Source organism: Protopterus annectens, chromosome 1.part2 (genome assembly GCF_019279795.1).
Source record: "Protopterus annectens isolate FY-2018-M chromosome 1.part2, PAN1.0, whole genome shotgun sequence".
NCBI lineage: Eukaryota > Metazoa > Chordata > Ceratodontiformes > Protopteridae > Protopterus > Protopterus annectens.
Genome location: NC_056727.1, coordinates 205526800 through 205553569, shown reverse-complemented (window position 1 = coordinate 205553569; position 26770 = coordinate 205526800). Strand labels below are relative to the sequence as shown.

Genomic DNA, 26770 nt, shown 5'->3' with positions numbered 1-26770 from the left:
AGCCTAGATAGCATAGTCTAGATTCAGATCTGCTGAATCTAGCCTGTTACTGATACACTTAAGCACTAAACCAGCCATCTTACATTAAGAAGGGCTCCCCTGTACCCTTGTGGCAGAAGAGTGTAGATCCAGCCTGGTCTGAGCTGGAGATTGCTGGAGGAAGATTCATTGTGTGCTTTTCTATTGGGAGATTAGCTTAAAATTGTTTAATTTCACCTGTATTTAAGACTCGTATTTGTGGGTTGCTGCGCACCACACAATGGAGGCTAGTGGTGACCTGTATAAACACAATTGCCTTGAAACAGTTTCTCCATAGAAATCTGTCAGTAGAACCCTCCCAAGCTTCCCTACTGCACTACGGCAACTCAGTTGCGCACTGAGCAGCAGTGCCATGCTTATCGTCCATAGCCTTCAATAGAGCAGGTACCTTTGTTAGTCCTAGCACAAAAACTGATCATACTAGCCCATTCCCTTTCCTAGTAGTACATACAGTAAAATCCTGCTATAATGGATGGGCAGTTTCCCATCATTTCCCTGGCCAGCCGGATTGACATGGGCATCTTGAGGCAATGTAGCAATTGCCTCATGCATACTGACAATTACTTACTCCTGAAACAAACAGATACCTTATGTGAGAGATGTAATTGGAATCAGTTCTCTCATGTAACAACAAACTGGACATCAAACAGGTTGTCAGCACACACACTTCACCTCTCACACAAAATAAGGTCATGACACATAAACCCACATACATGGGGCTACTCACTAGACGGTTACCAAAAGATCAGAGACCGCCCAAAGTTAAACCAGTTGCACACACTGCTATGCAAATAGAAACCACTGCACATAACACATACACCAGTGTCTCAGCATATTAGCCCTTAAGGCAAAACACCTCAACACAATGTCTTGGTCATAGGTGACTCCATAGTGAGACACACAGATGTCCTGCTCAACAGGCTGGACAAGGAGAAGGTCACAGTCAGCTACTTGTCAGGTGCCAGGATCCTTCAAATCACTCATGCACTCAGGTCCCTCAATAACAAGTACCGTTATGACTCTGTCATAGTCCATGTTGGGGTGAATGAATTGAGATGTCCCTTTCTGGACTATATGAAGAGAGACATGACTGAACTCTCAGATTATGTGTCCCAGACAGGTAAACAGCATTCTACCTTTACCAAGGGTGATGCCACAATATAAACAAAAAATGACCGACTTCAATAATCGGCTTAGTTTCAGGTGTCAGTCCAGGGGGGAATCCAGTATATGTCACCCTGGGAAGACACGGGTGACAGGAAATGCTGCTTTGCCAGAGATGGTCAGCACCTGTCTCCTGTAGGCTTTCGGATACTGGCAAAGGTGCTTACCTTCCTTATAGTGCCTTTTTTAGCCAATGTCAAAACAACATTTCTGACATAACAAAATCTGCTCAAGTCAAACTCACGGTTCTGCTGCTTAATGCTAGGAATCTAAATATGAAACTATGCTCTCTGGAAGCACTCCACAATTTGGAATATGCTGACATCTGTGCAGTTACTGAGACATGGTTCAAGGCTGTGGAAAGCATCGCAAATATGCAAAGCTACAATGCCTTCCACATGTTCAGGCCACAAACATGAAAGAGCCAAAGGTGGAGGTATATACATCTTCATCAAAGCCAAATACACCTCAAGACTGGTCAAACAGTATGACTTTCTCCAACTACTCCGTGTCCAGTTAACTATCATTGTTAGCTATAGATCCCCAGAATGAACTAAGATAAGCACACCCGCCTACCTGGACTTACTGGAGTCACTCACCATATAGCCCAACACCTTAGTCATGGGAGATTTCAACTATCCTTTCATCGACTGGGTGACATACATGAGCACAAACATGCTCACCCAGAGGCTCCTGGACTTTGTCATTTCAAATGGTCTGGAACAGACAGTGTGCATCTCAACAAAAAAGACCTAGACATAGTACTAATCAACATGGGTGGTCACTGCACTCCATCCTGTGTGATGCCTTCTGACACCCCCACAGGGAAAAAAAAAAACTAAAAAACTTTTCCAAAACAAACTACAACCTACTAAACATTGTATAAAAAGTTTTATACCGCCTGCAATCACAAACAATTGCTAATGCAGAGGTATACACAAATGCCCTGTACAAACACTGAAGCAACGGTAAAGACTCACCTGTACCTAACCGGATCAAAAGCAGGTCCTCCCAAAAAACAAGCCACACTGGTGGACCTCAAAGTATAAACAGGTTGTATAACAAGAGGAAGAAACTGATGTTTAAGAACAGGAGGGAACTGACTCAGCAGAGGAGGAATTCCCTCCACAGCCTGAACAAGCAAATCAGAAGTCTTGTAAAGTCTCTAAAACTAATTGCAATGCTAAAATAGCATCCCTAGCTAAGGATAATCACAAGGCATTCTTTAACTACGTCTGAAATCCAAAAGGGAATGCCCAGCTATGTGCTGACCTGGTAATAGATGGTGCCACTCATAGTATACTGGAGGAAGTTACCAACCTGCTAGCTGACACATTTGGTGCAAACTTCACCCCCCTGCCCCCACCAGCCTAACCCCAAAATATATCTGACAGCAGTCCTCTGCCTAGTATTTCTAGAGAACAGGTTATATCTGTGCTCTTCAAGGCCAAAAACACAGCCTCTGTGAGAACAGATAACATCCCAGGTAGCTTAGTAAGCAATCTGAAAGAGGACTTAGCAGACCCACTCGACATTCTCTTTAACCATAGCCTGAGAGCTGTTTTTTTCAGCATAGTGGAGAACAGCAACATTAATCCCCTTGCACAAAGGGGGGCCATCAACTGACCATGGGAAGTGTAAACCCATAAGTCTAACCAGCCTCATCTGTATGGCCATGAAATGAATCATCATGGACTTATCAACAAGGACATAGGTGACCTTCGAAGTCTAGACTCGACCCAGTTTGACTTCATTAAGGGTAGATCATGTTTGTTAAACCTAGTAGGCTTTTCAAGAAAGTCACCAAAGCACTGGATGAAGGTAAGACAGTGCATACTTCCTATCTTGACCTAGCCACGGCTTTTGATACAATCCCCCATTCAGGTATCATTGAGAAACTCTCCCATCTAGAGATTAACCCTTGCATCACTAGATGGATAGCCAATTGGCCTATCAACAGAACACATACTGTTAAAGTTGGTGACTCCACCTCTACCAGTAGACCTGTCACCAGTAGCATACCACAGGGATCTGTGCTGGGCCCTTTAATGTTTAGAATCTATTTCTCGGAAGTCCGTGCTAAAGTAGACGACCTTTGGCTTAGCAAGTTCACTGATGATTGCAAATTGGGTGAAATAGTTGAGTCCCCTAACGATGTTAACATATTGCAGGAGGGGTTAACACAGACAAATGACCAGTGCCAAAGCCACAGTCTAAACCTAAATGCAAAAAAGTGCATTATTATCCCCTTTGGCAAAAAGGAATTCCCTGCTAGTTACAATATTGACAGTGCCCCACAAGTTCAAACCCAGTGGTGTGAGATCTGTGAACACAGGTAGATGGCAATTTGAACTTCAACCACCATCTTTCCACAGAGGTAAGGAAAGTCTTCTACATTGCATATCTCATAAGATAAGTAAGGGCATTGCATCCAGATCTAAGGATGTTATAACTCCACTGTACTCAACCCTCATTGGATCATTAATAGATTACAGTGCTGCCTTCTGCATGCACCTTTCCAGACACCTGTAGCAGCTGGAGAGACCCTGGTGGTTTCTCACCAAGAAAATGTAAGACCTCCAAGCCATGACTTACGTGGATAGACTGAAAGCTCTGTGACTGTACTCTGTATCGTATAGGCTGCTGAGAGGCAATTTGCATCTGGCCTTCAGGGCAGTCTCCAACCCTGCCCTGATGGAAATGCTGCACATTCGCATGCCAAATGGCCCAAGAGTTACTTACTATAAGTATCTTAACCTAGCCTATGACTTTAACAGAACATGTTGGAGAGACAGCTAGATCTCCTAGACATTGCCACTCCTCTGGAATAAACTTCCAATTCACATGAAGCAGCGCTCCTCACTGACCCTATTCAAGCGCAACCTAGACAAATGGATGGGAGACCACAAATTCACACTGGGGGTGGCACCAATGTCCCTCATGGACAAGGGTAGTTGGTGTTGATCATATACTTGGTCTAGGAATTATGTCCATCTAACCAAGGACAAATAGGGAAACTCGGAAATAACATGGCGAGGCTTGTAAAGGTTTTTGGGCCACTAGCCTATTAACCTCCTATGAACCTAAAAAAGTCTTGCAAGAAAAAAAATGATCCTTCTCATACTTCTCCACTGTCCAGATTTTTGCCTCATATTTTTGGTCTGTTCCTCATAAAATTTGTGGTTTTTCTAGCAAATCACTGAGGATTAAAGTAACTAAATAATGGCATACATTTGAGTTTCAGACTTTGGATACTTCAGAAAATGCATGTTAACACAATTCCTATTATTTGAGAAGCTTTCTAAGTTTATAAGAGCAATATTTAAAATATGTCCCTATTTTTGTGCCTTTGTTCCCCCCATTCTTTTAAGCTTTGTCCAGATATCTTGCTTTAGTAAGTTGAGAGAAATGGTCCTTCTTGATCCATTGTACTCATTATCCCCCCAAAAAAATATAATTTGCATAGTTTGTAACAGTTTACTTCTGTTCTTAAGCAGACAGATAACAGTATATATGCTTAGTTCAGTAAAAGTCTGTGAAAGACTCCTGAAAATGAATTGTTTTAAATACTATCAATCTGTGTGAACTCTTTAACGGTATGCACGAGCAAAATTACGTTAACAGTCCATATCTGTAGCAGCTAGTCTCCTGGAATTCACAGTGTGCTACCTTTTATTTCTCGCTCAGTCATACTTTAAAGAGGAGGAAAGGGCTCTACTTCTCTTTGCAATATTGGACCCATACCTTCTTCACAAGCTGAAGCAGTATCATCTGTGGCTATCTGTAGGGAAGCTGGACTTTCCACAGAAGCATTTTGAGGTCTGGCCAAAGCTTCTTATGAAGAATAAATTGTATGGGCTCTTCAAGGGAGTTACACTTTTAAAATGGCAGGATATTGAAGGCAGCACTTCCATTTATTCTTCTGACATACAATCATTGCTTGTGTGAATGTCACCTGTTACATGCAGGTTTCTGATGAATAATCATTGTTTATCCATGTCGTAGAGCTGCTGATTTCAAATGTTCCTTCTGGAAACCAGAGCACTGATAGCACCTTTTCTTTCAAATAATAGCTGGCAAACTAAATTAAAATGGGCCTTGGGAATTTGTGCCACTACACATCTGGGTTGAAAACTATGTGCCCATTACACTTAACTCTCTGGGACAGGAATTTGCAATCAATCACAGTTTGGGGCTTGTAAAGATCACACTGCCAAGTTGCCTCAATGATCTTCAGTACTTGTATTAACCTTATATTTTTATGCCTGCTACTGTCTTCAAGATCTATTCATTTTGCCTGGACTTACTCTAGTCTAGATTCTGTCAAATCTGTTTACTGTTTCACTTTGCCCAGCTCAGATGTGTGCTGGTAAGCTGTTCTGAGTGATTGGTAAACACCTGCTTCACATCCTTCAGATTAGAATCACTTTTAGGCATATAGTCTACAAATTGAGCATTAATTTTATGTAGCTCCAACATTAGGAGAGCAGTTTGCTTTGTCCATCCCTTCCATTGCAAGAGGAGTTGTTGACCTGCTGGGACTGTCCGGATGCTGGTCATTATTTAAGACAGTGAACAAAGGGGAACTCCTGTTGCCATAGCCAACCTTCTTACTCTGTTTCCTTCTTTTTGATCATTCAAATTACATATTTAGCTCCTTTGGCTCCACTTTATTTCAGCAAATCACACTGTTTTCTAAACATTGATTTTTAATCATTAGTTAACTGGAGGGAGGGGAGCACAAAAATGCCCTTCCTGTCTCCTGGGCTCTACTGCCGGAAGCTCCAAAAGCTTTTAAGCATTTTTTGTAAGAGCAGACAGCCATTGACAATGTAGCATTACTCCTGTATTTGCAGAGGTGGAATCCATACTTATATATAGTAAAACTAGGAATCATTCCATGCAGTTTTTCTTGAGCATACACTCACACAAGTACTTTTACTTTTAAAAACTTAAAAAGTGGTATTTTTTTAGTGTTATCACTTTAACGGTATTTATGGAAAAATGTAGTAAATATTTTCAAGTAAACTTCAAATTAATAAATATGACTCCAGCCATGAGTGGCAACTTTCGTGAAATTCACTGTAGAGCACTTTATTTATTTATTTATTTATTTATTTATTTATATTTGTTTACTGGGAACTGCACTGATCAGTACTGACCAATTTCTGGCTCAGCCAGGGTGAAATACAAAACATTTCATAAACAAAAAATACAGAAATGTAAGCAGTAACAGAATAGTTAATACTAATTATATATATATATATATATATATATATATATATATATATATATGCAGTGTACAATCAAGCAGAGTGTAATGTACAATATATACATTAGTTTCTAATGTGGGACAATCTTCAGTGAATCTTGAGAAAGGAGATGTAGGTGATATGTTCTGTGTTGAAGCAGGAGCATTTGGCTTGGCTGAATGTGTGCTTTTTGAGTTGCATTCTGAAATTGAAATAAGTGTTGATTTGCTTATTATCAGTGGGGGGAGAGCTTGCCAAAGAGTAGGCGCCTGAGAAGCGGAAGCATGTGCAGTGCTGTGGAGTTTGGTTCTAGGGGTAATGAGAGTTGGTGTGGCTTGAGTAGTCTCAGGTTGTATGAGGAGTTTTTTTCATGAAATGTAGCTGTAAAGGGAGTAAATGTGCAGAGATGGAGTAGTTTATAGAGTTGGAATCCTAAAAGTAGGTTAGATCTTTGTTTTATGGGTAGCCATTTGGCTTTTTCCAGGGTGATACAGTGATGCTCAGAGAGATGAATTTGTAATGAATTGGCAGATACTGTTAGAGATAGTCTGGAATGTGGCAGTCTTTTTCTTGGAGGCAGAAGCAAAAATCAGGAGCCCATATTCAAGTTGAGAAAGGAGAACTCCTTTGCCAATGGCTGCTCTGGCTGGTTGGGATAGAAAAAGGAAGATCTTTTTGGCCCAGAAGTGGATAGAGGGAGTTTACTTTGATATTTGCTATGTTTTTTTTTTTTTATTTATTAGTCTGTTTGTTTGTTTGTTAGCTAAGTATGTAGACTGGCCCGATGGACCCTTTTAAGATATGAATTAGACCTGAGGCAAAAATACAATATTTGTGAAGAGCAAATTCTTGATTAAATTATGACTGAAACTCTGCATTCATTGTACAAGTCTGTAACTTTACCGGACACAAATGAGTACACAGAAATGCCTCATGCAACATTCAAAGCAAAATTCTCTGTCCAAGGAAGTATTTGTATTTGAATACTGATCCAAAAGCACTGTTTTCACAACATGCCTGAGAGTACATATGCAAGCAGACATGAATGATAAAAAAACACATGTATCACATCACAATCTACTATTTATACTAGCAATACATTTAAATATAGTATTGTGATGATGGGTTATTTTAAAACAGGTTAAGGCATGCTAAATCATGGAGAATAATTAGATTTTAAACCTGTGTCTTAGTAACATTTGAATGTTGCAGCTGTTTAAGTGTATGAATAGTGTTAATCTGAAGATGCTAAGTGAGGCAGGTTTTCTGATATCTAGGGGGTAAGCAGTTGCACACAATGGGGAAAATTTTGAAAAATCTTTTCAGTGCTGTTAAGGTCTGTTATGTGCTTGAATCTCTGTTTTAGGATCTCAAGGGATAAAACTGGAAATAGTAGACAGTTTATAAAACAGTGTTGAGAAGAAGCATAGGTTTAAAACTATGACTATGAACACAGCATTAACGGGATACTTTTGACAGTTGGAATGTTCTACCAGAAGGGTCTGATGACATGTTTGCTTAAAGAACTTAATAAACTGGTATATTGTATTGAAAAGATTTGAAGTATTGGGCATTTTGAGATGAGCATAAAGTGTGATAGTGAGGGCGTACTTCAGTTTACGACTAAAGATAATGGGTTTTCTTGGAGTTTACAGGCTACTTGCTTAAATTATTTTCAGAGTAAGTCAGTTAGTGGAACATTTTGAAGAGATGTTCTATCTGAGTTGCTTATGAGAAGAATCAGATGCTCCACATAAAGGACAAGCTTTAGTTCTTACAGATCTATAGAGGTTTTGTTTATATAAAAGGAGAAGAGGACAGGTTATAAGACAGATCCCTAAGGTACAACAGAACTGAGAGATGTGTTACCAGAAATGTTTCATTTGTATACAACTATTTATTATCTTGTCGACTGAATAATCTGAGAGGTATTTCAAAGATTCATTTATAAAATGTTGAAGACTGAGCAGTGTTATCACAAGGCATGCTTGAGGGCTGCAGAAAGGCAGTTAGTCATGAGTTTTTTTTTTCTGTGTAGTTGAAAATTCTGCCTGTTGTGATATACAGTGCAGTAGTTAAGTTGAATCCACAACCTGCTTATAGAGCAGTGTGTCAAAGATTTTAGCTGCAGTGTTGGCTAGGAGAAGGCCAAATTCATCTAGGCTGGTAAGTTTCTTTGTTTTAAGAAAGCAGATTACACTGGATACCCCCATTTCTCTTTAAATGCTGCCTGAACATAAAGAAAGATTGACTAAATCTCTAAGTAGCTTTACAACAAAAGATGAGATCTTTCAAAAAAGCTAAAATACATTTGATCTAGTGAATGTGTTTATTGTGATATTTACTTTAATCGATAAAAAATTAAAGTTGAATGTGCATATACAGTGCAAGTGTACATTTGCATGTGTGTGTGTGTGTGTGTGTGTGTGTGTGTGTGTGTGTGTGTGTGTGTGTGTGTGTGTGGTTGTAGTAAGGGGAAGGTAAAAGGAAGCAATTCAAAGACCAGCTTTAGCATGCTATTTCGAAACAGAACAGTGGGAGTGAACATGACTTTTTCAGTGTTCTCCCATTGCTGTCTATAGATGCAGTGGGGGAGTTAACATAATAGCAGGTAAGGATTGCAAAGCTGTTTGCCTATGTGTAGGGTCATGATGGGATCTCTGTTGGTATATGCGTGTGAGTGACTGTCCCGGTGTTTGTGTATTCGTGTGCAAGTATGGTGTCATCTGTAGGTGCCTGTGCAGCAGCACTGTATGGGTTGCTAGTGGAGCACTGGCACAACTGTTCCACCTGCCCTAGATATCTCATTCACAGACATGCAAATGAGTCACTAGTGAGCTTTTGCTCCATGCCAACTCTTGTGTACCTCTGAATTGCTGGCCAGCACTGCAGTGCTCCATATAAAGAGTGTGTGCACTGTGTAGATATTTTTTATCTGTACCTGTGACCATGCCTCTCAACTGCTGCACATTTAGTGGAGTGCTCCCGTTGGGTAGAGGGCATACAGAGGATATAAAAAGTGTACACACCCCTGTTAAAATGCCAGGTTTTTATGCTATGAAAAAAATGAGACCAAAATAAATCATTTCAAAACTTTTCCCACCTTTAATGTGACCTATAAGCTGCACAATTCAGTTGAAAAACAAATCTGTTAGGGGAAAAAATAAAAAGAATCAAAAATGTACAGTAAGCTGGTTGCATACGTGTGCACACCCTTAAACTAATACTTTGTTGTGTGTGCACACCCTTAAACTAATACTTTGTTGTGTGTGCACACCCTTAAACTAATACTTTGTTGAAGCACCTTTTGATTTAATTACAGCATTCAGTCTTCTTGGGTTGGAGTCTATCAGCATGGCACATTTTGACTTGGCAATATTTGCCCACTCTTCCTTGCAAAAGCGCTCCAAATCTGTCAGATTGCGAGGGCATCTCTTGTGCACAGCCCTCTCCAAGTCACCCCACAGATTTTCTGTTGGATTTAGGTCTGGGCTCTGCCTGGGCCATTCAAAACTTTAATTTTCTTCTGATGAAGTCATTCTTTTGGTGATTTGGATGTATTCTTGGGGTCATTGCCATGTTGAAAGGTGAAATTCCTCTTGATTTTCAGCGTTCTAGCAGACGCCTGAAGGTTTTGGGCCAAAAGTGACTGGTATTTGGAACTGTTCATAATTCCCTTCACCTTGACTAAAGCCCCAGTTCCAGCTAAAGAAAAGCAATCCCAAAGCATGATACTGTCATCACCATGCTTCACCATGTTCTTTTGGTGATGTGAAGTGTTGATATGATGTTGTTAATCTTCATTCATTCCTTACTGATGGGGTGTCGGTTCCATCCTCAGAATAGAGTCGGCCGTTATAATAAGCTCTCGCCAGACAAAAAACTCTCAAGCTAAGTCTTACCCATAGTGCCCCTCTCTATATTACCTCAGATCTTGTTTGCCATGTACTGAATAAAGATGTGTCAGGCAAGCTCTTAGTTAAGTCTCATATTTTGTCTAGTGTCAAAGCTTCTTCTCTCTTTTTTGCATATACCTAGTTAGCCTAGTGTTAGTCGCATACTTTTTGATTATTTATGTGAGTGTCCCTCTCTCTTTTTCCTCCCTTTTTACCAGGTTTGGTACTCTTTGTACCATTGCTGGTACAGGCCTTCCCTTACCTCTGAGGTAATTCCCAGTACCATTGTTGGAATTCCCTTTTTCTTTCCCCTTTTACTGTACCTTAAAAAAAAAAAAGCCTTTCTTCTTCTTCTTTGTGATTGTGCGTTTCTGCGTTTGATTTTTTGTGCCTAAATTGTATATCTTTTGTGCTACGATGTATGAGAAAAAGAGTACTACTGCGTTTAAGTGCTGTGACGAATATGACAGGGAAATGCCTAACATTGATAGCCATACATCCTGTGTTTACTGCCTCAGGGTACCACACCTATCTATGAAACCCCAGTGTGACATTTGTAAAGCCTTTAGCTCCTGTACTTTGGCGGAAGGCAAAAATAAACTCATGCTCAAAGGTCTCCTTAAATCCCTGTTGTGGAGGCTATTTCTGAGGCAGAGGGCTCATTCCCTCCAAAGAAAGAACACGAAAAGAGAAGCAAATTTTTATCCTCTTCTCCTCACACTACTGAGTCCAAATCTTTGGTGCTGAAGGCTAAAATCGCAAAACTGGCACCAACATCCTCGGCACTGGGGCCTTAAGCCCCCTCCATGGTGCCGTCTTCAGTTCCAGTACCTCAGCAGCCGACTACAGAGCCACCCTCAGCATCTATTCCTCAAACTCTGACTTCATCACCAATTGTGACAACATTACCAACTTCCCTTTCAGCACCAAAAATAGTCATTCCAACACTGGTCACTTCCCCCTACCTGTACATCATGCTGGTCCTTCAACCTCAGTGCCAAAAGGTGAAATAACTTCTCGGACCTAATATTCCCCCTTCTGTGGATCTATTTTTTGGTCAATAGTGTAATCCCTTCCTAGAACGTTCCGACTCCCCATCAGGGATATCCACCCACTCCTCCAGGAGCCTTTTGGAACCGGACATAGTGAGGCTTGTGGATCAGCTCCTGGCTGACAGAGGTTTTCCAACACCCTTTAAATCCTCCCTCAAGAAATTTTCTCCATGGACTCCTACATACTTTCCTCTGACCTCCCTGGAGGTATCGGAGCCTTAGACACTGACACCAACCCTGCTTCCAACTTCTTTGGCTCCATTGGTAGACCTGACCATATCTCTGGAGTCTACCCTTTGGCCTTCGACTCATCTGGAGCCGGGCCATCCTCAGTATCAACACTGGGCCATTGACACCATGATCCCTAATGTGGTGCCTGTTTTTTCCTCTGTCGTCTACTCGGTTTTGGTTGCTTTGGCGGAACCGAGTCCTCTCATGGCTCCTTCCCTGGGAGTGGGTTCATCGAAGCAGGGTGTGACCCTGGTCCCGAGGTTGTCTTTATCAGTTCCAGGCTCCCATCCCTCTTTGGGCAGACTTACTTTCCAGGTGATGGAAAGGACACTTGCCTTGGCAGGCTCCCAACTGGTATCTTCGGCACCAGAGACCCATGTATACCTTTCCTCTGAGCCGCAGTTGACACAGCACACTACTCAAGGACACTGGGCACGGGAACCTCAGGACATCCTTCCACAAGGTACCCACTCTGCAGAGTCCTCCTCACATATCCCCACAGAGGAGGTACCTCGAAAGAGATCACGCAAGAGGAAGCACGTGGATTCCCCTGAATAATCCTTCACCGAAGATACAAACTACAGTGAAGAGGAAGGGTCCCAACGTTCTCCCCCTGAGGATGTCTCCTTTGGAGACATACTGGAAATACTTGAGATCCTGAAGCAGCGGGGGGACTGGAAGTCCACCATTCCTTCCTCGGAGGAGTCTGTATTCTTGCAGGCTTTCTTTGCCCAGACCTCTACTTCCTGGGTGACTCTGCCTGCAGATGACCTGGTTCAACTCATAGTGCAGTGTGCCTGGAAGAATCCTGATACCAGTGAATCTGTTCCCCAGAGACCAGACAAAATTCTTTCTCCTCCAGAGGTCAGTCCACACTGGTCCAAGGGCCTGCCACTAGATGCTATGCTTGTGGCAGTGGCCATTAAGAAAGAGCTAGTCGAGGAGAGCTGTACTGTCCATCCCCCTAACAGGGAGTCTCGGGTGATAGACTTGGGAAGCCAGGTGTACTCTTCAGCGACCTTCGCCATTTGGTCCTTGGACTGTCTGGCACACTTTACCCGGCTTCAGAGAGATCTAATCTGAGAACTCTCAGAAACCCTTGCAGGAGCAGTTTCTGATGGGATACGTGACAAAGTTGCTTCACGGCTTTCCACCTTGGAATCTATCTCTAACTCCTCAATGCAGTTGATTTCTCATTCTACCGAAGGGGCTACTAGAGCGGCGGGTGCAGGCGTTGTCACAAGATGTCACACCTGGATGTGCTTATGTGATTTTGCAGATCCCTTTAAGTCTTCCTTCCTGAAAGCCTCCATCAGAGGGCTGTTCTCGTTTTGGCCCTAAGGTAAAAGACACTTTAGCCGGGTGTGAAAAGGACGGTAAGACCTTGTCTGTGGAAGGTGTACGTTTTTCCACCCCCAGCGATCCTATTCTAGGAATCAGAGTAGTGGAAAAATGTGGTACAAGAAATCCCAAGGTCCTTTCTGTGACACGTGAGGTTTCCTTCGAGACAGAGTGGAGAACTCGACTGGAAGATGCCCCTTCAGAGGCAGAGGGGGTCCGCATAATCAGGAATCCAGAGATTCCTTCTCTGGTCAACTCTATCAGCGCTTCTGAAGAGTGACCCGATTGCTTACCTCTGGAAGCAGTTGGGGGAAGATTTTCTCTGCAACACCTTGCCTGGCAAACGATAACCACAGATCTTTGGGTGCAGACGATAATTACCAGAGGTTACCACATCCCTGTCAAACTTTTCCTAAGACTGCTAACGCATGTTCCAGACATTCCACCCAGTCAAAGGGAAGTAGCAGATCAAAAAATCTGAAAGCTGCTTCAAAAAAGGGCTATTCAAATAGTCCCACCAGACTAGATAGGATCCAGATTCTACTTGAGGTTTTTTTAGTGTACTCATCCCTCATTAGATCCATTATAGAGTGCAACACCCCATTTGGCATGTACCTCACAAGACATCTGCAACAGCTGGAAAGGCCACAGAATACCTCACTAAAAGAATCACAGGCCTAAAGCTGATGCCCTATGCTGGCCATCTAAAAAAAAAAACTCCAGCTATACTCTGTGGCATATCGTCTACTTAGAGGCGATCTCTGCTTAACATACAAGACCATGTCAAACCCTGAACTGTTTGGACATGCTCCACTTAAAGAAATCCCAATCCCTCAGAGCCACACAATCCAGGGATCTAAACCTTGTCCTCACAATAAACAAAACATGCTGGAAGGATGTGTTCCTGACCCAGTGACTCCCCATACTCTGGAATAGACTGCCTGTACATGTCAAGCAGAGTGCCTCCTTGGCCCTCTTCAAAAGGAACCTTAGCGATTGGATGGGAGATAAGAAATTCACCCCGGGGATCATGTCAGTCACCCTGTTAGATAGGGGTCCAGGGAAGTAAATATTGTGGGAAGAAATATCCAGGGAATTGTTATGGTTAGTCTTGTATAGGCCCTAGGGCCGATAGCCTAGTAAAAACCTATGAACCTATAAAAAAGACAGGGGACTGGAGGCCAATTCTGGACCTCAGCATCCTAAACAAATTTGTCAAACGATCAAAATTCCGTATGGTCACGGTTCAGTCTATACTTCCTTTTCTGGAGAAAGACAATTGAATGTACTCGATAGATTTTCCGGATGCATATTACAACATAAAAATGGAAAAACACTCCAGAAGATTCCCCCGCTTTCGGCTGGGAGCCAATCACTACCAATTCCGAGCACTGCCCTTTGGTCTCAATACTGCCCCCAGAGTGTTCATCAAATGCATGGCAGTGGTAATGGCTCACTTGAGACTGCAAGGATTCTGGGTGTTTCCATATTTAAATGATTGGCTCCTCACCACCCCAACCAAGCATCTACTGGTTTCAGCCACTCATTACACTCTACAACTACTGGAACACTTGGGGATAACAGTAAACAAAGACAAATGCAACTTGACTCGTTCTCAAAGATTGAAGTTCATAGGAGCAAATTTCGACATTCAATCTTGCCTAGTCTCCCTCCCACTCCACAGGCTGGAAAGACTCAGATTTCAACTCCGGGTGATACTCTGTCAGGACAAAGCTCAGCCTGGGCAATCCTCCCAACTATTAGGGTCAATGGTAGCATCAATAACAAAAGTTCCACAAGACTACACATGAGACTGCTGCAGTGGCTTCTACTAATGCAATGGTCTCTTCCTTTTTAATTTCTCCATATCTTTTGTGTTTCTAATACCATGATGGGAATGGACCCCATTGCTTAGTCAAAGTAGGATTAAAGTTCATGAAATTAGTATTGTTTCACTCTTTGATGTCAGCCAAAAGTGTTCTTCGCAGCTGCCTCACCCTATGTCCTTTCAAATCAGGATGACAAATCGATGCAAACAAGATTTAATTTGGTGGGTGAAGCCAGAGGACCACCTATGGAGTCACCCTATCTCCCCCTCTCAGCCCAGAGCCATAGTGACCACGGACACCTTCCTGATTGGGTGTGGGGTGGGGGATTTCCAGTTAAGGACAGTCCAAGGTACTTGGTCACCCTTGGAGGCCAACCTGCATATCAGTGTCCTAGAATTGAGGGCAGTGCTTCTAGCATTGCAAGCATTTCAACCTGTTCTTCCTTCAGGAATGATTGACATCCAGTCCGACAACATGTCAGTAGTCTGGTACATCAGCAAACAAGGGGGAGTCAAGTCCTACCCATTGTGTTGAGAGGCCATGAGAATTTGACAATGGGCGATAGCTTCCAACCACTTTCTGACAGTAATGCATATTCCCAGGGATTCCAATGTAATTGCAGACAAACTGAACAGATGCATTCCTCATGAGTGGTCCACCAATCCCATCGTAGAGGCAGAAATCTTCAGTCGCTGCAGACAGCCTTGCTGTGATCTGTTTGCGTCCCCCACAAATCACAAACGCAGCAGGTACTTTGCCTTAATTTCCCCACAGGGGAACTCCCTGAGGGATGCTCTGGTGCATGATTGGCCTACAGGACTTCTTTATGCATACCCTCCCCTTCCTCTGATTCCACAATTTTTGAAGAAGGCTCTTCGGTTGAAAAGCAGAGTAATCCTCATTGCACCCTAAGGACCCCAACAAATTTGTTTTCCATTTCTTTGGCCTCACCTAGTACATCAACCATGGATTCTGGATCCAACTCCAGAATTGCTGTCACACCCACAGGACTTGATTCATCTGAACATATCAAGCCTCAAGCTGACAGCTTGGCTCCTCCACTTCCAGTAATTGCCAGGCAAAACAACCTGTTTTCCCCTGCCCGCTACATTCTTCTGGCTTGCCATAAACCATCCACCAGGAAACTTTAGAAAAACAAGTGGAAAAGACTCATAATTTGGTCTTGTAAAAATGGAGTAAATCCCTTTTCGGCCCTGCTTTCTACGGTGCTAGATTACTTATCTAACCCCCTTCACTCAGGAGCTGCAGCTACAACTATTCAAGTACACTTGGCGGCAATCTCCAATTTTAATAATGGTTTCAAGGACTCTTCCTTGATTTCACACCACCTCTGTAAAACATTTTTGAAAGGGTTACACACATTAGGCCCCCCTTCAAACCACTGATCGAGCCCTGGAATTTAACTTTAGTTCTACAATCCTTGACTCATCCTCTCTTTGAATCTGCTTCCAGTTGCGATCTGAAATTCTTATCCTGAAAGACTTTGTTCTTGGTGGCCATTACCAAAACATCCTTACATAGTGTTCCATAAGGACAGAGTATCACTCCGGACTTAACCCCTCCTTTTTACCCAAAGTTATTTCAGACTTGACCATTAATCAAACCATAAATCTATCAGTTTTTTTCCAAATTTTTCTAACAAAGGAGAATATTCACTGCATTTGCTTGACGTGCATAGACAATTGCATTTTTATCTCGACAGAACTAAGTCATTACGAAAATCTGACCAGTTATTCGTGTCATTCTCAGGACCAAGACTGGGGAGACCTGTTTTCAAAGTTACTTTGTCTAAATGGCTGAGTGACTGTATTTGCTTCATTTATCAATGGAACAAAGCCTCATTACCATCTAAAGTCAAAGCGCATTCCACAAGATCATTTGCTGCTTTCCATACAAGAGCTTCTCTGGATGACATTTGTGCGGCAGCAACATAGTCTACCCTTCATACCTTTATCACTCATTACAAATTGGATATGGTCTCCAGAGGGAGAGCTTCCTTTGGTTCAGTGGTACTCAGGAATATTCTTCCATAGGGCCTCCCTGGAAACAAAGTAGTTAGGGAGTGTGTCCCATCAGTAACGAATGAATGAAGATTAACAACATTAGATAAAGAAGTTATGTTCTTACCATAAAGTTCCATCAGTGTTGTTGATCTTCGTTCTTTCATTACAACCCACCCGCCATCCCCCTCTGAAAGACTCCTGGAGGTTCGGATATGGTCCTAGCCTGTGATAGGGAAGTTGCTCAGATAAAGCCTCTGCTTTCTTTCTTTCTTATGGGCAAACTCGATTTGAGGTAATATAGAGAGGGGCACTATGGGTAAGACTTAGATTGAGATTTTTTTGGCTGGCGCAAGCTCATCATAACAGGCTACTCAGTTCCGAGGACCAAACTGACACCCCATCAGTAATGAATGAATGAAAATCAACAACATAGACGGAATGTTATGGTAAGAACATAACTTCTATTTTTTGCGCCAGACGTACCTTTTGGAATTGTGGCCAAAAGTTCAACCTTGGTCTCATCAGACCATAACACATTTTCCCACATGCTTTTGGGAGACTTGATGTATTGTTTTGCAAATTTTAGCTGGGCCTGGATGTTTTTCTGTGTCAGAATACGCTTCTGTCTTGCAACCCTACCCCATAGTCCAGACATTTGGAGAATACGGGAGATTGTTGTCACATGTAGTACACAACCAGTACTTGCCAGAAATTCCTGCAGCTCCTTCAGTGTTGCTGTAGGTCTCTTGGCAGCCTCCCTGACCAGTTTTCATCTTGCCTTTTCATCAATTTTGGAGGGACATCCAGTTCTTTGCAACATCACTGTTGTCCCATATTTTCTCCACTTTTTGATGACTGTCTTCACTGTGTTTCATGGTATATCAAATGCTGTGGAAATTTTTTTGTACCCTTCTCCTAACTGATACCTTTCAACAATGAGATCCCTTTGATGCTTTGTAAGCTCTCTGCGAACCATGGCTTTTGCTGTTGCAGGCAACTGAGTAAATGTCAGTAAAATCCTACTAGGACAGCTGAACTTTATTTGGGGTTAATCAGAGTCTCTTTAATTGATGGCAGGTGTGTACCCAAGAAGACTGAATGCTGTAATTAAATCAAAAGGTACTTCAACAAAACATTAGTTTAAGGGTGTGCACACTTGTACAAACAGCTTATTGTACGTTTTTAATTTTTTATATTTTTCCCCTAACAGATTTGTTTGTTTTTCAATTGAATTGTACAGGTTATAGGTCACATTAAAGGTGGGAAAAGTTTTGAAATTATTTATTGTGTTCTCATAGTTTATATCACAACAATCTGGCATTTTAACATGGGTGTGAACACTTTTTATATCAATAATTTTCTATTATTCTATTGTATATGCCTTCTGTTTGGAATCTGCATGTCCTCCCTGCATTTGTGTGGGTTTCCTCCCACATTCCAAAGACATACATCTGGAGCCCTTCTTCCCGGGCCTCCACTGAAAATGGGCTCTGTCTCAGTCAGACTTTCCCAATAAACAAATGTTAAATAAATTCAGTAAATAAATAAAGAAATAGTTCAGTGTGGGTAGGTAATGTTCATATTTTGTAATGCATGCAGGAACAAATTGTTTAGTAGGGGAGATAGTGAATGTGGTGAAGGACTGATAAAGGACTTGGGTAACATTTGCATGCACTGTGGCAAGTTTGGTGGCATTACCAGAAGTTTTGCTCTTGCTTTGTTTTGTTAAGGAAAATAAATGTAGACAGTGAATGAATGGGGGCCTGAGAGGTGAGATATACTTCACACAATCTGGAATTATATGCTAGAGACCATCTGCAATTGAGTAATAAAGGCAGGTGTTGAAAATATGCTTTAAGACGTTTATGTAAGACTTTTAATATGAAGTGAAAAGAAGGACAGCAAGTGAGCTTAACTGTATTGAAGTTGGGTTGTTCAGTATGAAAGGACAGAGGCACAGAAGAAAGAGAGAAAGCAGTTAAAGAAAGTAAATATATAGGAGTAAAGGTATGCAAAACTAAGTGCAAAGGGAAAACTTTTAGGCAATGTCAGATTATTGCTTGTTGATAATTGGGTGGTTATTGCAGGGACTATAGGCATTTGAGTAAAATGAAGGCAGGGACCTTGAAATGGTAGGCATGGGATCAAAGTTGTTTTTATTTTTTTCATAAAATATGTAAAATATAAGGGAAAAGGAATTTGGCAGTCTGTGGAAGAGAAAGCATGTAGGGTACAGTGGTGAAAGCAGAACATCTAAGTGAAAAGAATGGGGTAATGAAAATGTTTGTGCTGAAAACAGAAGAAAGTGTAGCTTGCACTCAGTGGTTTTCCTTTATGTACAATTTACATATTGTAAAGCAGGTTGATGTTGACAGCTAAACAGCAGAGTAACCAGAAATGCCCACAGGAATTTGATAGTTGTGAAACAGAAAAAGTTTGAAATCCTCAAACTGGAATGTTACAAATCTGAACATCAAAAATGAAAGAAAGATACTGAAATGGAATTTGAACAGAAACCATATCAAAATAACATAGTGTTCTTTATTTAGAACTGATTAACGATGACAAAATTAAGTAGACTGCGGAGGTCGGGGAAACCTGCATTATGATTCACGATTAAACTGTGAAAAGAGAGAAAGAAAAGCTGGCCAAGATAAGTATTTTAGTTTAATTTAATGAGCCAGCAGTAGTAGGAAGCTGTTTCACAGAAAGCTGAGAGGAATTTGATTAATCGGAGTAGCAGCAATGGAGATATGTCAAAGATGAGGTGTGTAGTGAAATTAGTATTTGCAGCAAGCGAAAAAGAGAGTTACAAAGGCAGGCAACTACTTTGCTATTTGATGGAGAAGACAAATTATGAAATTGATAAAGGGCACTGAGAAATAATGGGGAGTATCCAACACGGCTAGGAAGACATCAGAAAAAAGTAGTATGATTTGTGGAGGCTGAAATTGGCACAAATGTAACTAGAGAGGCAACACTGCAATTAAAAAAACAAATATCTGAGAGTATAGGAGGGTGAAAGAAAGTCTGTAAGAATACTGTGTATGAGTAAGGGTTATACAGAGGTAGCTGATCAATTGAGACATTATGTTATTTTCCTTAAAACTTTCCTTAGAACTTATATAAACATGACATATTGTAAAAATATTTAAGGTATAGAGGGATTGCACTGTGTGGGGTTCAGATGAAACACAGTCCTGATTGTCAAAAGAGCCGTTACAGACATTATGTGAGAAAGCACAGCAGTTGGATCATATATTATTAGAGAATAACATAGTCTAGAATGCTGGAGGAAATCTTTTGTGACTTACTCGAACAAACTGGGGTGGTGATGGTAGAGATATTACAGGAGGGGTTAATTTAAACACAACTGGTATATTTTCCCTTTTTGCATAAGCTGGTACATGCCCATCTACATGAGTTCAAAAACTGGAGATAATACCTGCCATTTGAATTTGATCCATTTCCCAGGGGACTGATCATGTAAACACAGTTGCTATATCATTGCTTAGGCTTCTTTTATTTGGTACATCATAGCAGAAAAATATAGTGTTTGTAAAACAGACAGAGAATGCTGTGTAAATGAAGAGGAGAGTTGTGGTAAGGATTAAATTCAAGTGGATAGATCGTTCTTTGTTGAATATTGTGTGATTTAGTACTAGGGATGCTTTCTGTTATATTTTAATATGTCCCATGCTTGAAGAATTAAACAGCAAGACATATATTGTCAAAACTGCAGCATTGGTCTCAGTAGGCTTCCACGTAGACTGGTATAAGCTCTTTTCAATAGAAAAGTGACATTTAAAGTTTTCTGCAAAAATATGCAGGCATTTTGCTAAGGAGGTAATACTAGGTGAGGTTTCCAGTGAAAAGCTAAGGGACAAGATGGACTTTGTGATAGAGATCACCATTAATGTGAACCATTTGCAATGATATTAAACAGCTATACTAAAGCAACTTCCCTACACTTCTCTGAACGTAATCTCCTTAAGTATTCATTCCCCGTGCCCCATCTCCCAGATGCTGAACTAACTGTTTACTGTTTTTTTATAGAACACCATTGCCAGTGCAGTTTCTAACCGTGCATGTCAGTGATTCCTTAATTTTCAGAGATTTCTACCTTCTTCATGGTTGCGTGACCATATAGTTGGTATATATAAATTTGAGGGGTGTTGGGAGAACAGAGGGAAACTGTTTACTTTTGCGATTCTTCACTTGGTTAGTTCTTGGGCAGTTTAACTTGGCAAATCAAGTCCTCAGGGGAGTTAGACTTCAGAGATTAGTAGATGCAGTTTAAAAGGAAGAAGTTTCTGACATTGTGGTTAACATATCCACGATGCATCATGTCTAGATTTTTTTTTGCGGCCCCCTTCCTCTCCAACCAGCCATTCCTGTGCTACAAGCCCATTGCTCGGCTGACCGGCAACTCTGTTCCAACCCTAGACTATTACTGATGTCAGCAGGGACCAGCAGAGATCCTAAGGGTGTCTTTGGACGTTGTGCTGAAATTCAATATGCCTTTTTTTCCCCCTTTATGGGGTGCAGTTTGTCTAAATGTAAAGACCCTATATGGAAATGGGTTCATTAAATTGAGATCATATACAATGTGCAGAGGAGAGTTAAATATAATAAAGGACATGGGTATCCAAAGTATGAGGAGAAACTCAGGGTGTAGATATGTATTCAGTAAGAATAGAAAGAAAAAAGTAAACAGGAATATACATAATAATCAAGGTGCATATGAAGGAGCAAAACAGAATTAAAAAATGAGACTTGGGAAGGGAACATAGGTACCAAGCAGAAAGGGTAGTCTGTAGACTGATAGTAGAATGGTTTTTGTGGCTGTGATGATAGGACCATGAAACAAATTACCAAGGAAGAAGCAGACTGTAGTGTAAATAGAAGAATTCAGAAAGGCATAGGATGGGTGGCAGAAGGGTCTTGATATGAAAGAGGGTTGAGAAACTACTAAATAGCTTTATTATTTGGATGGATTAACTGGACCATTAGTTTGCTTGTGTCAGTCTGATCGTATGTTTGCATATTCATATATGCAACTGTAAGTTCCAAGCACCATTCACCATCGTTATATTGGGTTTATATCATAAGCTCGAAAGCTGATAACTCCAAAGCACATAACTCCAAACTTCAAACCTCAAAGTTCAAAAACATCGCACGGTAGAACGGAGATCGCCATAGAGTGCGGGAAGGAAAGATTTCCCTTTACTGCACTGTAGTGCGATCTCGGAGTTGGTACTTTTAAGTAGCAGGGGGTGTGGGAGGTGCAGGGGGGCTTTCCCCCCTGCATAGAGCATTATTTTTGTTTTGGGTAATTAGGGGTTTTTTTGGCTTATTCAATGTTGTTAGCTTTCGAGGCTTGAAGTTCTCGGTTTTGTGCTTCGGAGTATCAGCTTTTGATCATCTGATATAGACCCGTTATACTGATTTTTTTTGTGCCATTATGCCTAGTTTGTATGATAATGATAATGATATACATGTTGAGGAATGGTAAGTTTTGGACCAAACGGTCCTTCTAATAAATTGTATTTTACTTCCATGGACTGTGATGCATTCTTTCCTTTTGTAGATCACAACACCTATTTGCTACATGTTGAATAAGAGCACAGACTATCTGTTAGGATATGCTGTTAACCTATTTAGTAAAAAAAAAAAAAAAAAACACTCTTGTAATAGCAGACTGACTTTAATATAAAAGTAATTTTTGATGAGTGAGTTATGACTGTACTTACAGTGTGGGTTATGGAGGCACTTGTATGATCATTGTCTTCATAGTACGAGTTGACATTAGTGCTAGAAATCAGTAATAGCACTGGCCATGATCTGTATCATGAAATGCTTCATCTATGAAGATGTACCATTAAAACATTGTAGCCTGACAGTACCTTGGCATAAGAATATGTAATTCACAAACTGTTTCACAAAAAAATGAAATTCAAAGCTTTTATTCCCAATGTCTTGATGAATACTCCCGAAAATTATAACTAGCCAGCCCAGTACAAGTTTCTCACAGTTGCTTGATTGTGAGAATGGTTTCACACACTTTGCTGTCGAGGCCTTTCTTATTCTTGGAAGAACATATGAAAGAATTTGCTTAAGAATAACAAATCACATTGATTTGTTTTTATTTTTTTTTTTTGTTTTTTTTTTTGTTAAAGTAATTTACCCTCGTCATGAGCAATAATTGTGCCAAACAAAGGCAGCCAGAAACAATGCTGTATTTCTTTGGAGCTGAAGATAAAAGTATTTAACAGTCCTGCCAGTCAAAGGCAGTCATGTATTGCATAGTCAGTGCCAGTGAAAATCCAGCTATCAAAGTAAATGGATTCCATCGTGAATGTCATGAACAAACTACACAAGTTAAGTACTCCACTTTCTAGCAAAACTCACTAATAAATTGACTCAGCATATTATTCTTCTAGAATACAGTGATTCAAAACTTTATTTTTGTTATTCAAGCAATAATGCCCAACAGGGTATGTGTTACTGTGTAAATAATGCCTGCCCAGGGATGTTATGATGCCTGATGCTGCAGGCACGCACTTTTCTTTCTTTTTTTGTTTCTTTTACTTTTACACTCACTAAACAGCAAAAGAGCTGCTTAGCAAGTGTAAAATACTGGCTTCATCAATCTCGTTCACACTGTCAAGCACGCATACACACAGACATAAACACAAACAGAAATACCTTTCAATTTTTTTTTTTTAATTTTCTTCTTTTTTATTTTTATTTATTTTATACTCACTAAACAGTATTCATGCTGCTTAGTGAATGTAAAATAATGGCGTCCGTTAACTTTCTTTCAGCCCGAGCTCCATGGCAGCTTAATATGGTGCCGTGAAATGCCAGACTCATTTTTCAACGGATATTAACTGTAAATTAACATCCTGCAGGAGAATGCTTGTTCTCCACTCAGGGTACCGATGTACAGGTCGCCCATTCTCTAAAGTGCAGTAGTGAGCAGTTTGTTGCCATGGTGTAAACCATCATAATGCACTGTAAGAAATAATGGGTTTCACAGTAACAAGTGGTATTAATTTCAGTAATTAAAAAAATGCTCTCTCATCTTGTGTGTTACATGTTGCAAACATCATGCCCAGTTTATGAAACCATTCAAAATTGACATATTCATTATTCTTGGTGCAGTGAGTTATTTTTATGTAGTTATTTTGCAGACAAGAAACTGAGTGCAGTATAGATTAAAAATGCTCTTGTTTACTTTTTATTTTGTTTTGCTGTGTTTCATATATGTCACATCTGCACCGTCATGTTTTTCACTATCCAGAACTGAAAGGAATGTTTTAGTTACTTATTAAAGCTGCTTCAGATCTACAGCTTTATGCACACTAAATGAAGAGGAATGTACTATCGTTTTAAACCCCTGTGATGTCAAAATGTTTATGATAAGCAAGTTGCACAAAAAAAGTGATTCAAAGCTATTGCTTTCTCAATCTGGTCTCTCTTTTTTTAGGAAATCCTACAGAGAGCAACAGAGAAGAACAGGTACTGTTTTTTTTTTTTTTTTTACAATTGGGCAGTTTTTTGTATTCTTATAAATTAAGTCTAAGAAATGCCCCCTTTCAGCCATATAGTCTAGTAATACAGAGAAGCTTTTTTATTGATTTTTTTTAAATATTTACACCTAAGTATAGACTTAGTGTAACCTTTATGAGTGACTAGACAGCACAAACATTGTGGTATGGCTGTTCTTGAATTCAGAATGTGTACATAAAGTGTACATAGTCTACACTTTGTGGTAACATTTATGAATCTGGCCTGATGGCTTTTTTGTGTTGGTGTTGTATGCAATAAAGTATACTGGTGGTGACTAAAGTTATCCCTCAGGGAATGAGATGTTTTAGTTACAAAATGCATGCAGTGAAAACTATAGCTATATGTGCAATACTGCATTCTTTATTGACTAAGAATTTTACTTTTATATATCATCTCAATAGTTCCCATTTCTGAGTTTGCGAAACCACTCTTTACATTTCTGCATTAAAACCGGCCTTGATTAATATATATCAACTTAAGGGGATGCTTTGTCAGCCAGTATCAAACCTTCCACAAGGTATGGCATCCCATAATGAGAAACTGTCTACACAAATCCCCTTTCTTACAGGGCTCTCCTTGATTTATACTGTAACCTGTGAGAAATCATGAGGAAAAGTTATGATGAAGAAAGGGTGTCTCTTACAGATGTCCACCTTGCAGCCAAGTTAGAAACTTTGAGTACAATAACCTCCTCTCCCAAACGAAGCTCTTTGGTTGGAAATGCTTTTATAGGCTATTTTTAACCCCTGATGTTATGGGTAATTTTATAAATAGGACCAATAGTGCTAGAGAAGTCTAGACACAAATCTAATTCCCTCTCGGTCCCATATAATTTGGAGTTGTGAGCTATTATGTACCTTTTGGAAGGACTTTTGGGCTTGGGTTGGGAAAATTTATGAGCTGGATGTGAATCAGCAGTCTGCTATAGTAATATATGGCTTCAGTCTAGACAGTCCCACCCCGGCAATGTCGAGTATATTTATATTGGCAGCCAAGAGGACCATCATCCAGTGTTGGAAAACTAACTCCCCACCATAACAGATGAGTTCTGGTACATACCTAAACAGATATATCAGTCTAAATGACAGATATCTCAAAAGAAAGGTACAGAATACTCTTTTCTAGGGAAGTGGACCCCATACACAGTTATCATTGGCTAGCGATGTTGCATCAGGTAAATGTATGTTTGTCATAAACAGGCCTCCTTGTAAATATCAACTGATGTAAAGGAATCCTGCATAATTGTTCTGATGATGATTTATACCTGTAATTATGAGTAATGACTCTAGTGTTTTTCATTTATACTTTTGTAGACTTCATATTCTCTTGCTGTCAAGTGAGTGTTTATGTTTGCTTTTCAATTTGATGCTGCCAGCTAAGCAGAAATGTTATAACTCCTACCTTGTTCAACTACTTACAAACAGGGTTAACTTCAATTTGTTAGCAATGTATGAATGATAATGATTATTTTTCAGAGATTAAGTAAGGATAAAAATATGGTGTAATCTTACAATGTTTCTTTTCCATTGCTGAACTGTGTAATTGTGGTTTCTGTTTTATAATGATTCTATAATGATTGTTCTTTAATAAAAAGCAATAAACAAACAAACAAAAAAAAACCCAGCCTAAATCTATATTTCACATAAAAGCATAACAATTCACTGAACTAAAAACTGAAGATTGTTCATCGAGATCACTTTCACTGAATCTCAGAAGAATTTTTTTTTTTTTTTTTTTGCAGGGGGCAACCCCCCGTACATTCCTCATGTGGGATGATAGCCCCAAACTTATATATAACAACTGTGAAGTTCTACAACAGTAATGAAAAGGCAAACTTCACCATTGGCAAAAGTGACTCCAGTAAACATTCTTCAGTATTTTTACGTTCGCCAGAACAATATTTGTGACTTGACTGTATTATTGTCATGTGAAGAGTGTACAGTGATTGTAGTGCAGCTGCGTTATAATCCACCAAAACACACACATAGAAACACAAAACACACACCTACATTCACGGAGGCTCTCAGTAAAAACCTGCCCAAGCAACAGGGACCTCCAAAGCAGAAACACAAGCAACCTCCACTCCCCAACACAACCCAAATGACACATAGCCCACAAACTCAGTGTGCCACTCAACCACAGCCCATAAGGCATAACAATGTACCCAACACTCTAGTCATAGGTGACTCTATAGTCAGGCACACTGATGTTCCACTCACCAGGCTAAACAAGGAGAAGGTTACTGTCAGCTGCCTGTCGGGTGCCAGGATCCACCACATAACGCATGCACTCAGGTCACTCCACAACAAGTACAAATATGACTCTTCATTGTCCATGTTGGTGTGAATGACCTGAGACGTACCTCCT

At 40.4% G+C, this 26770-nt stretch overlaps 1 protein-coding gene across 1 annotated transcript in view; it reads left to right on the top strand.

The window, feature by feature from the left end:
* LOC122788613 (WD repeat containing planar cell polarity effector) overlaps positions 1-26770 on the top strand; it is a 2136001-nt gene that overhangs the window by 2053840 nt on the left and 55391 nt on the right. The window contains exon 16 of the mRNA XM_044055516.1: positions 24321-24352. Within this exon, the coding sequence (XP_043911451.1) occupies positions 24321-24352 (32 nt within the window). The remainder of the gene's footprint in view (positions 1-24320; positions 24353-26770) is intronic.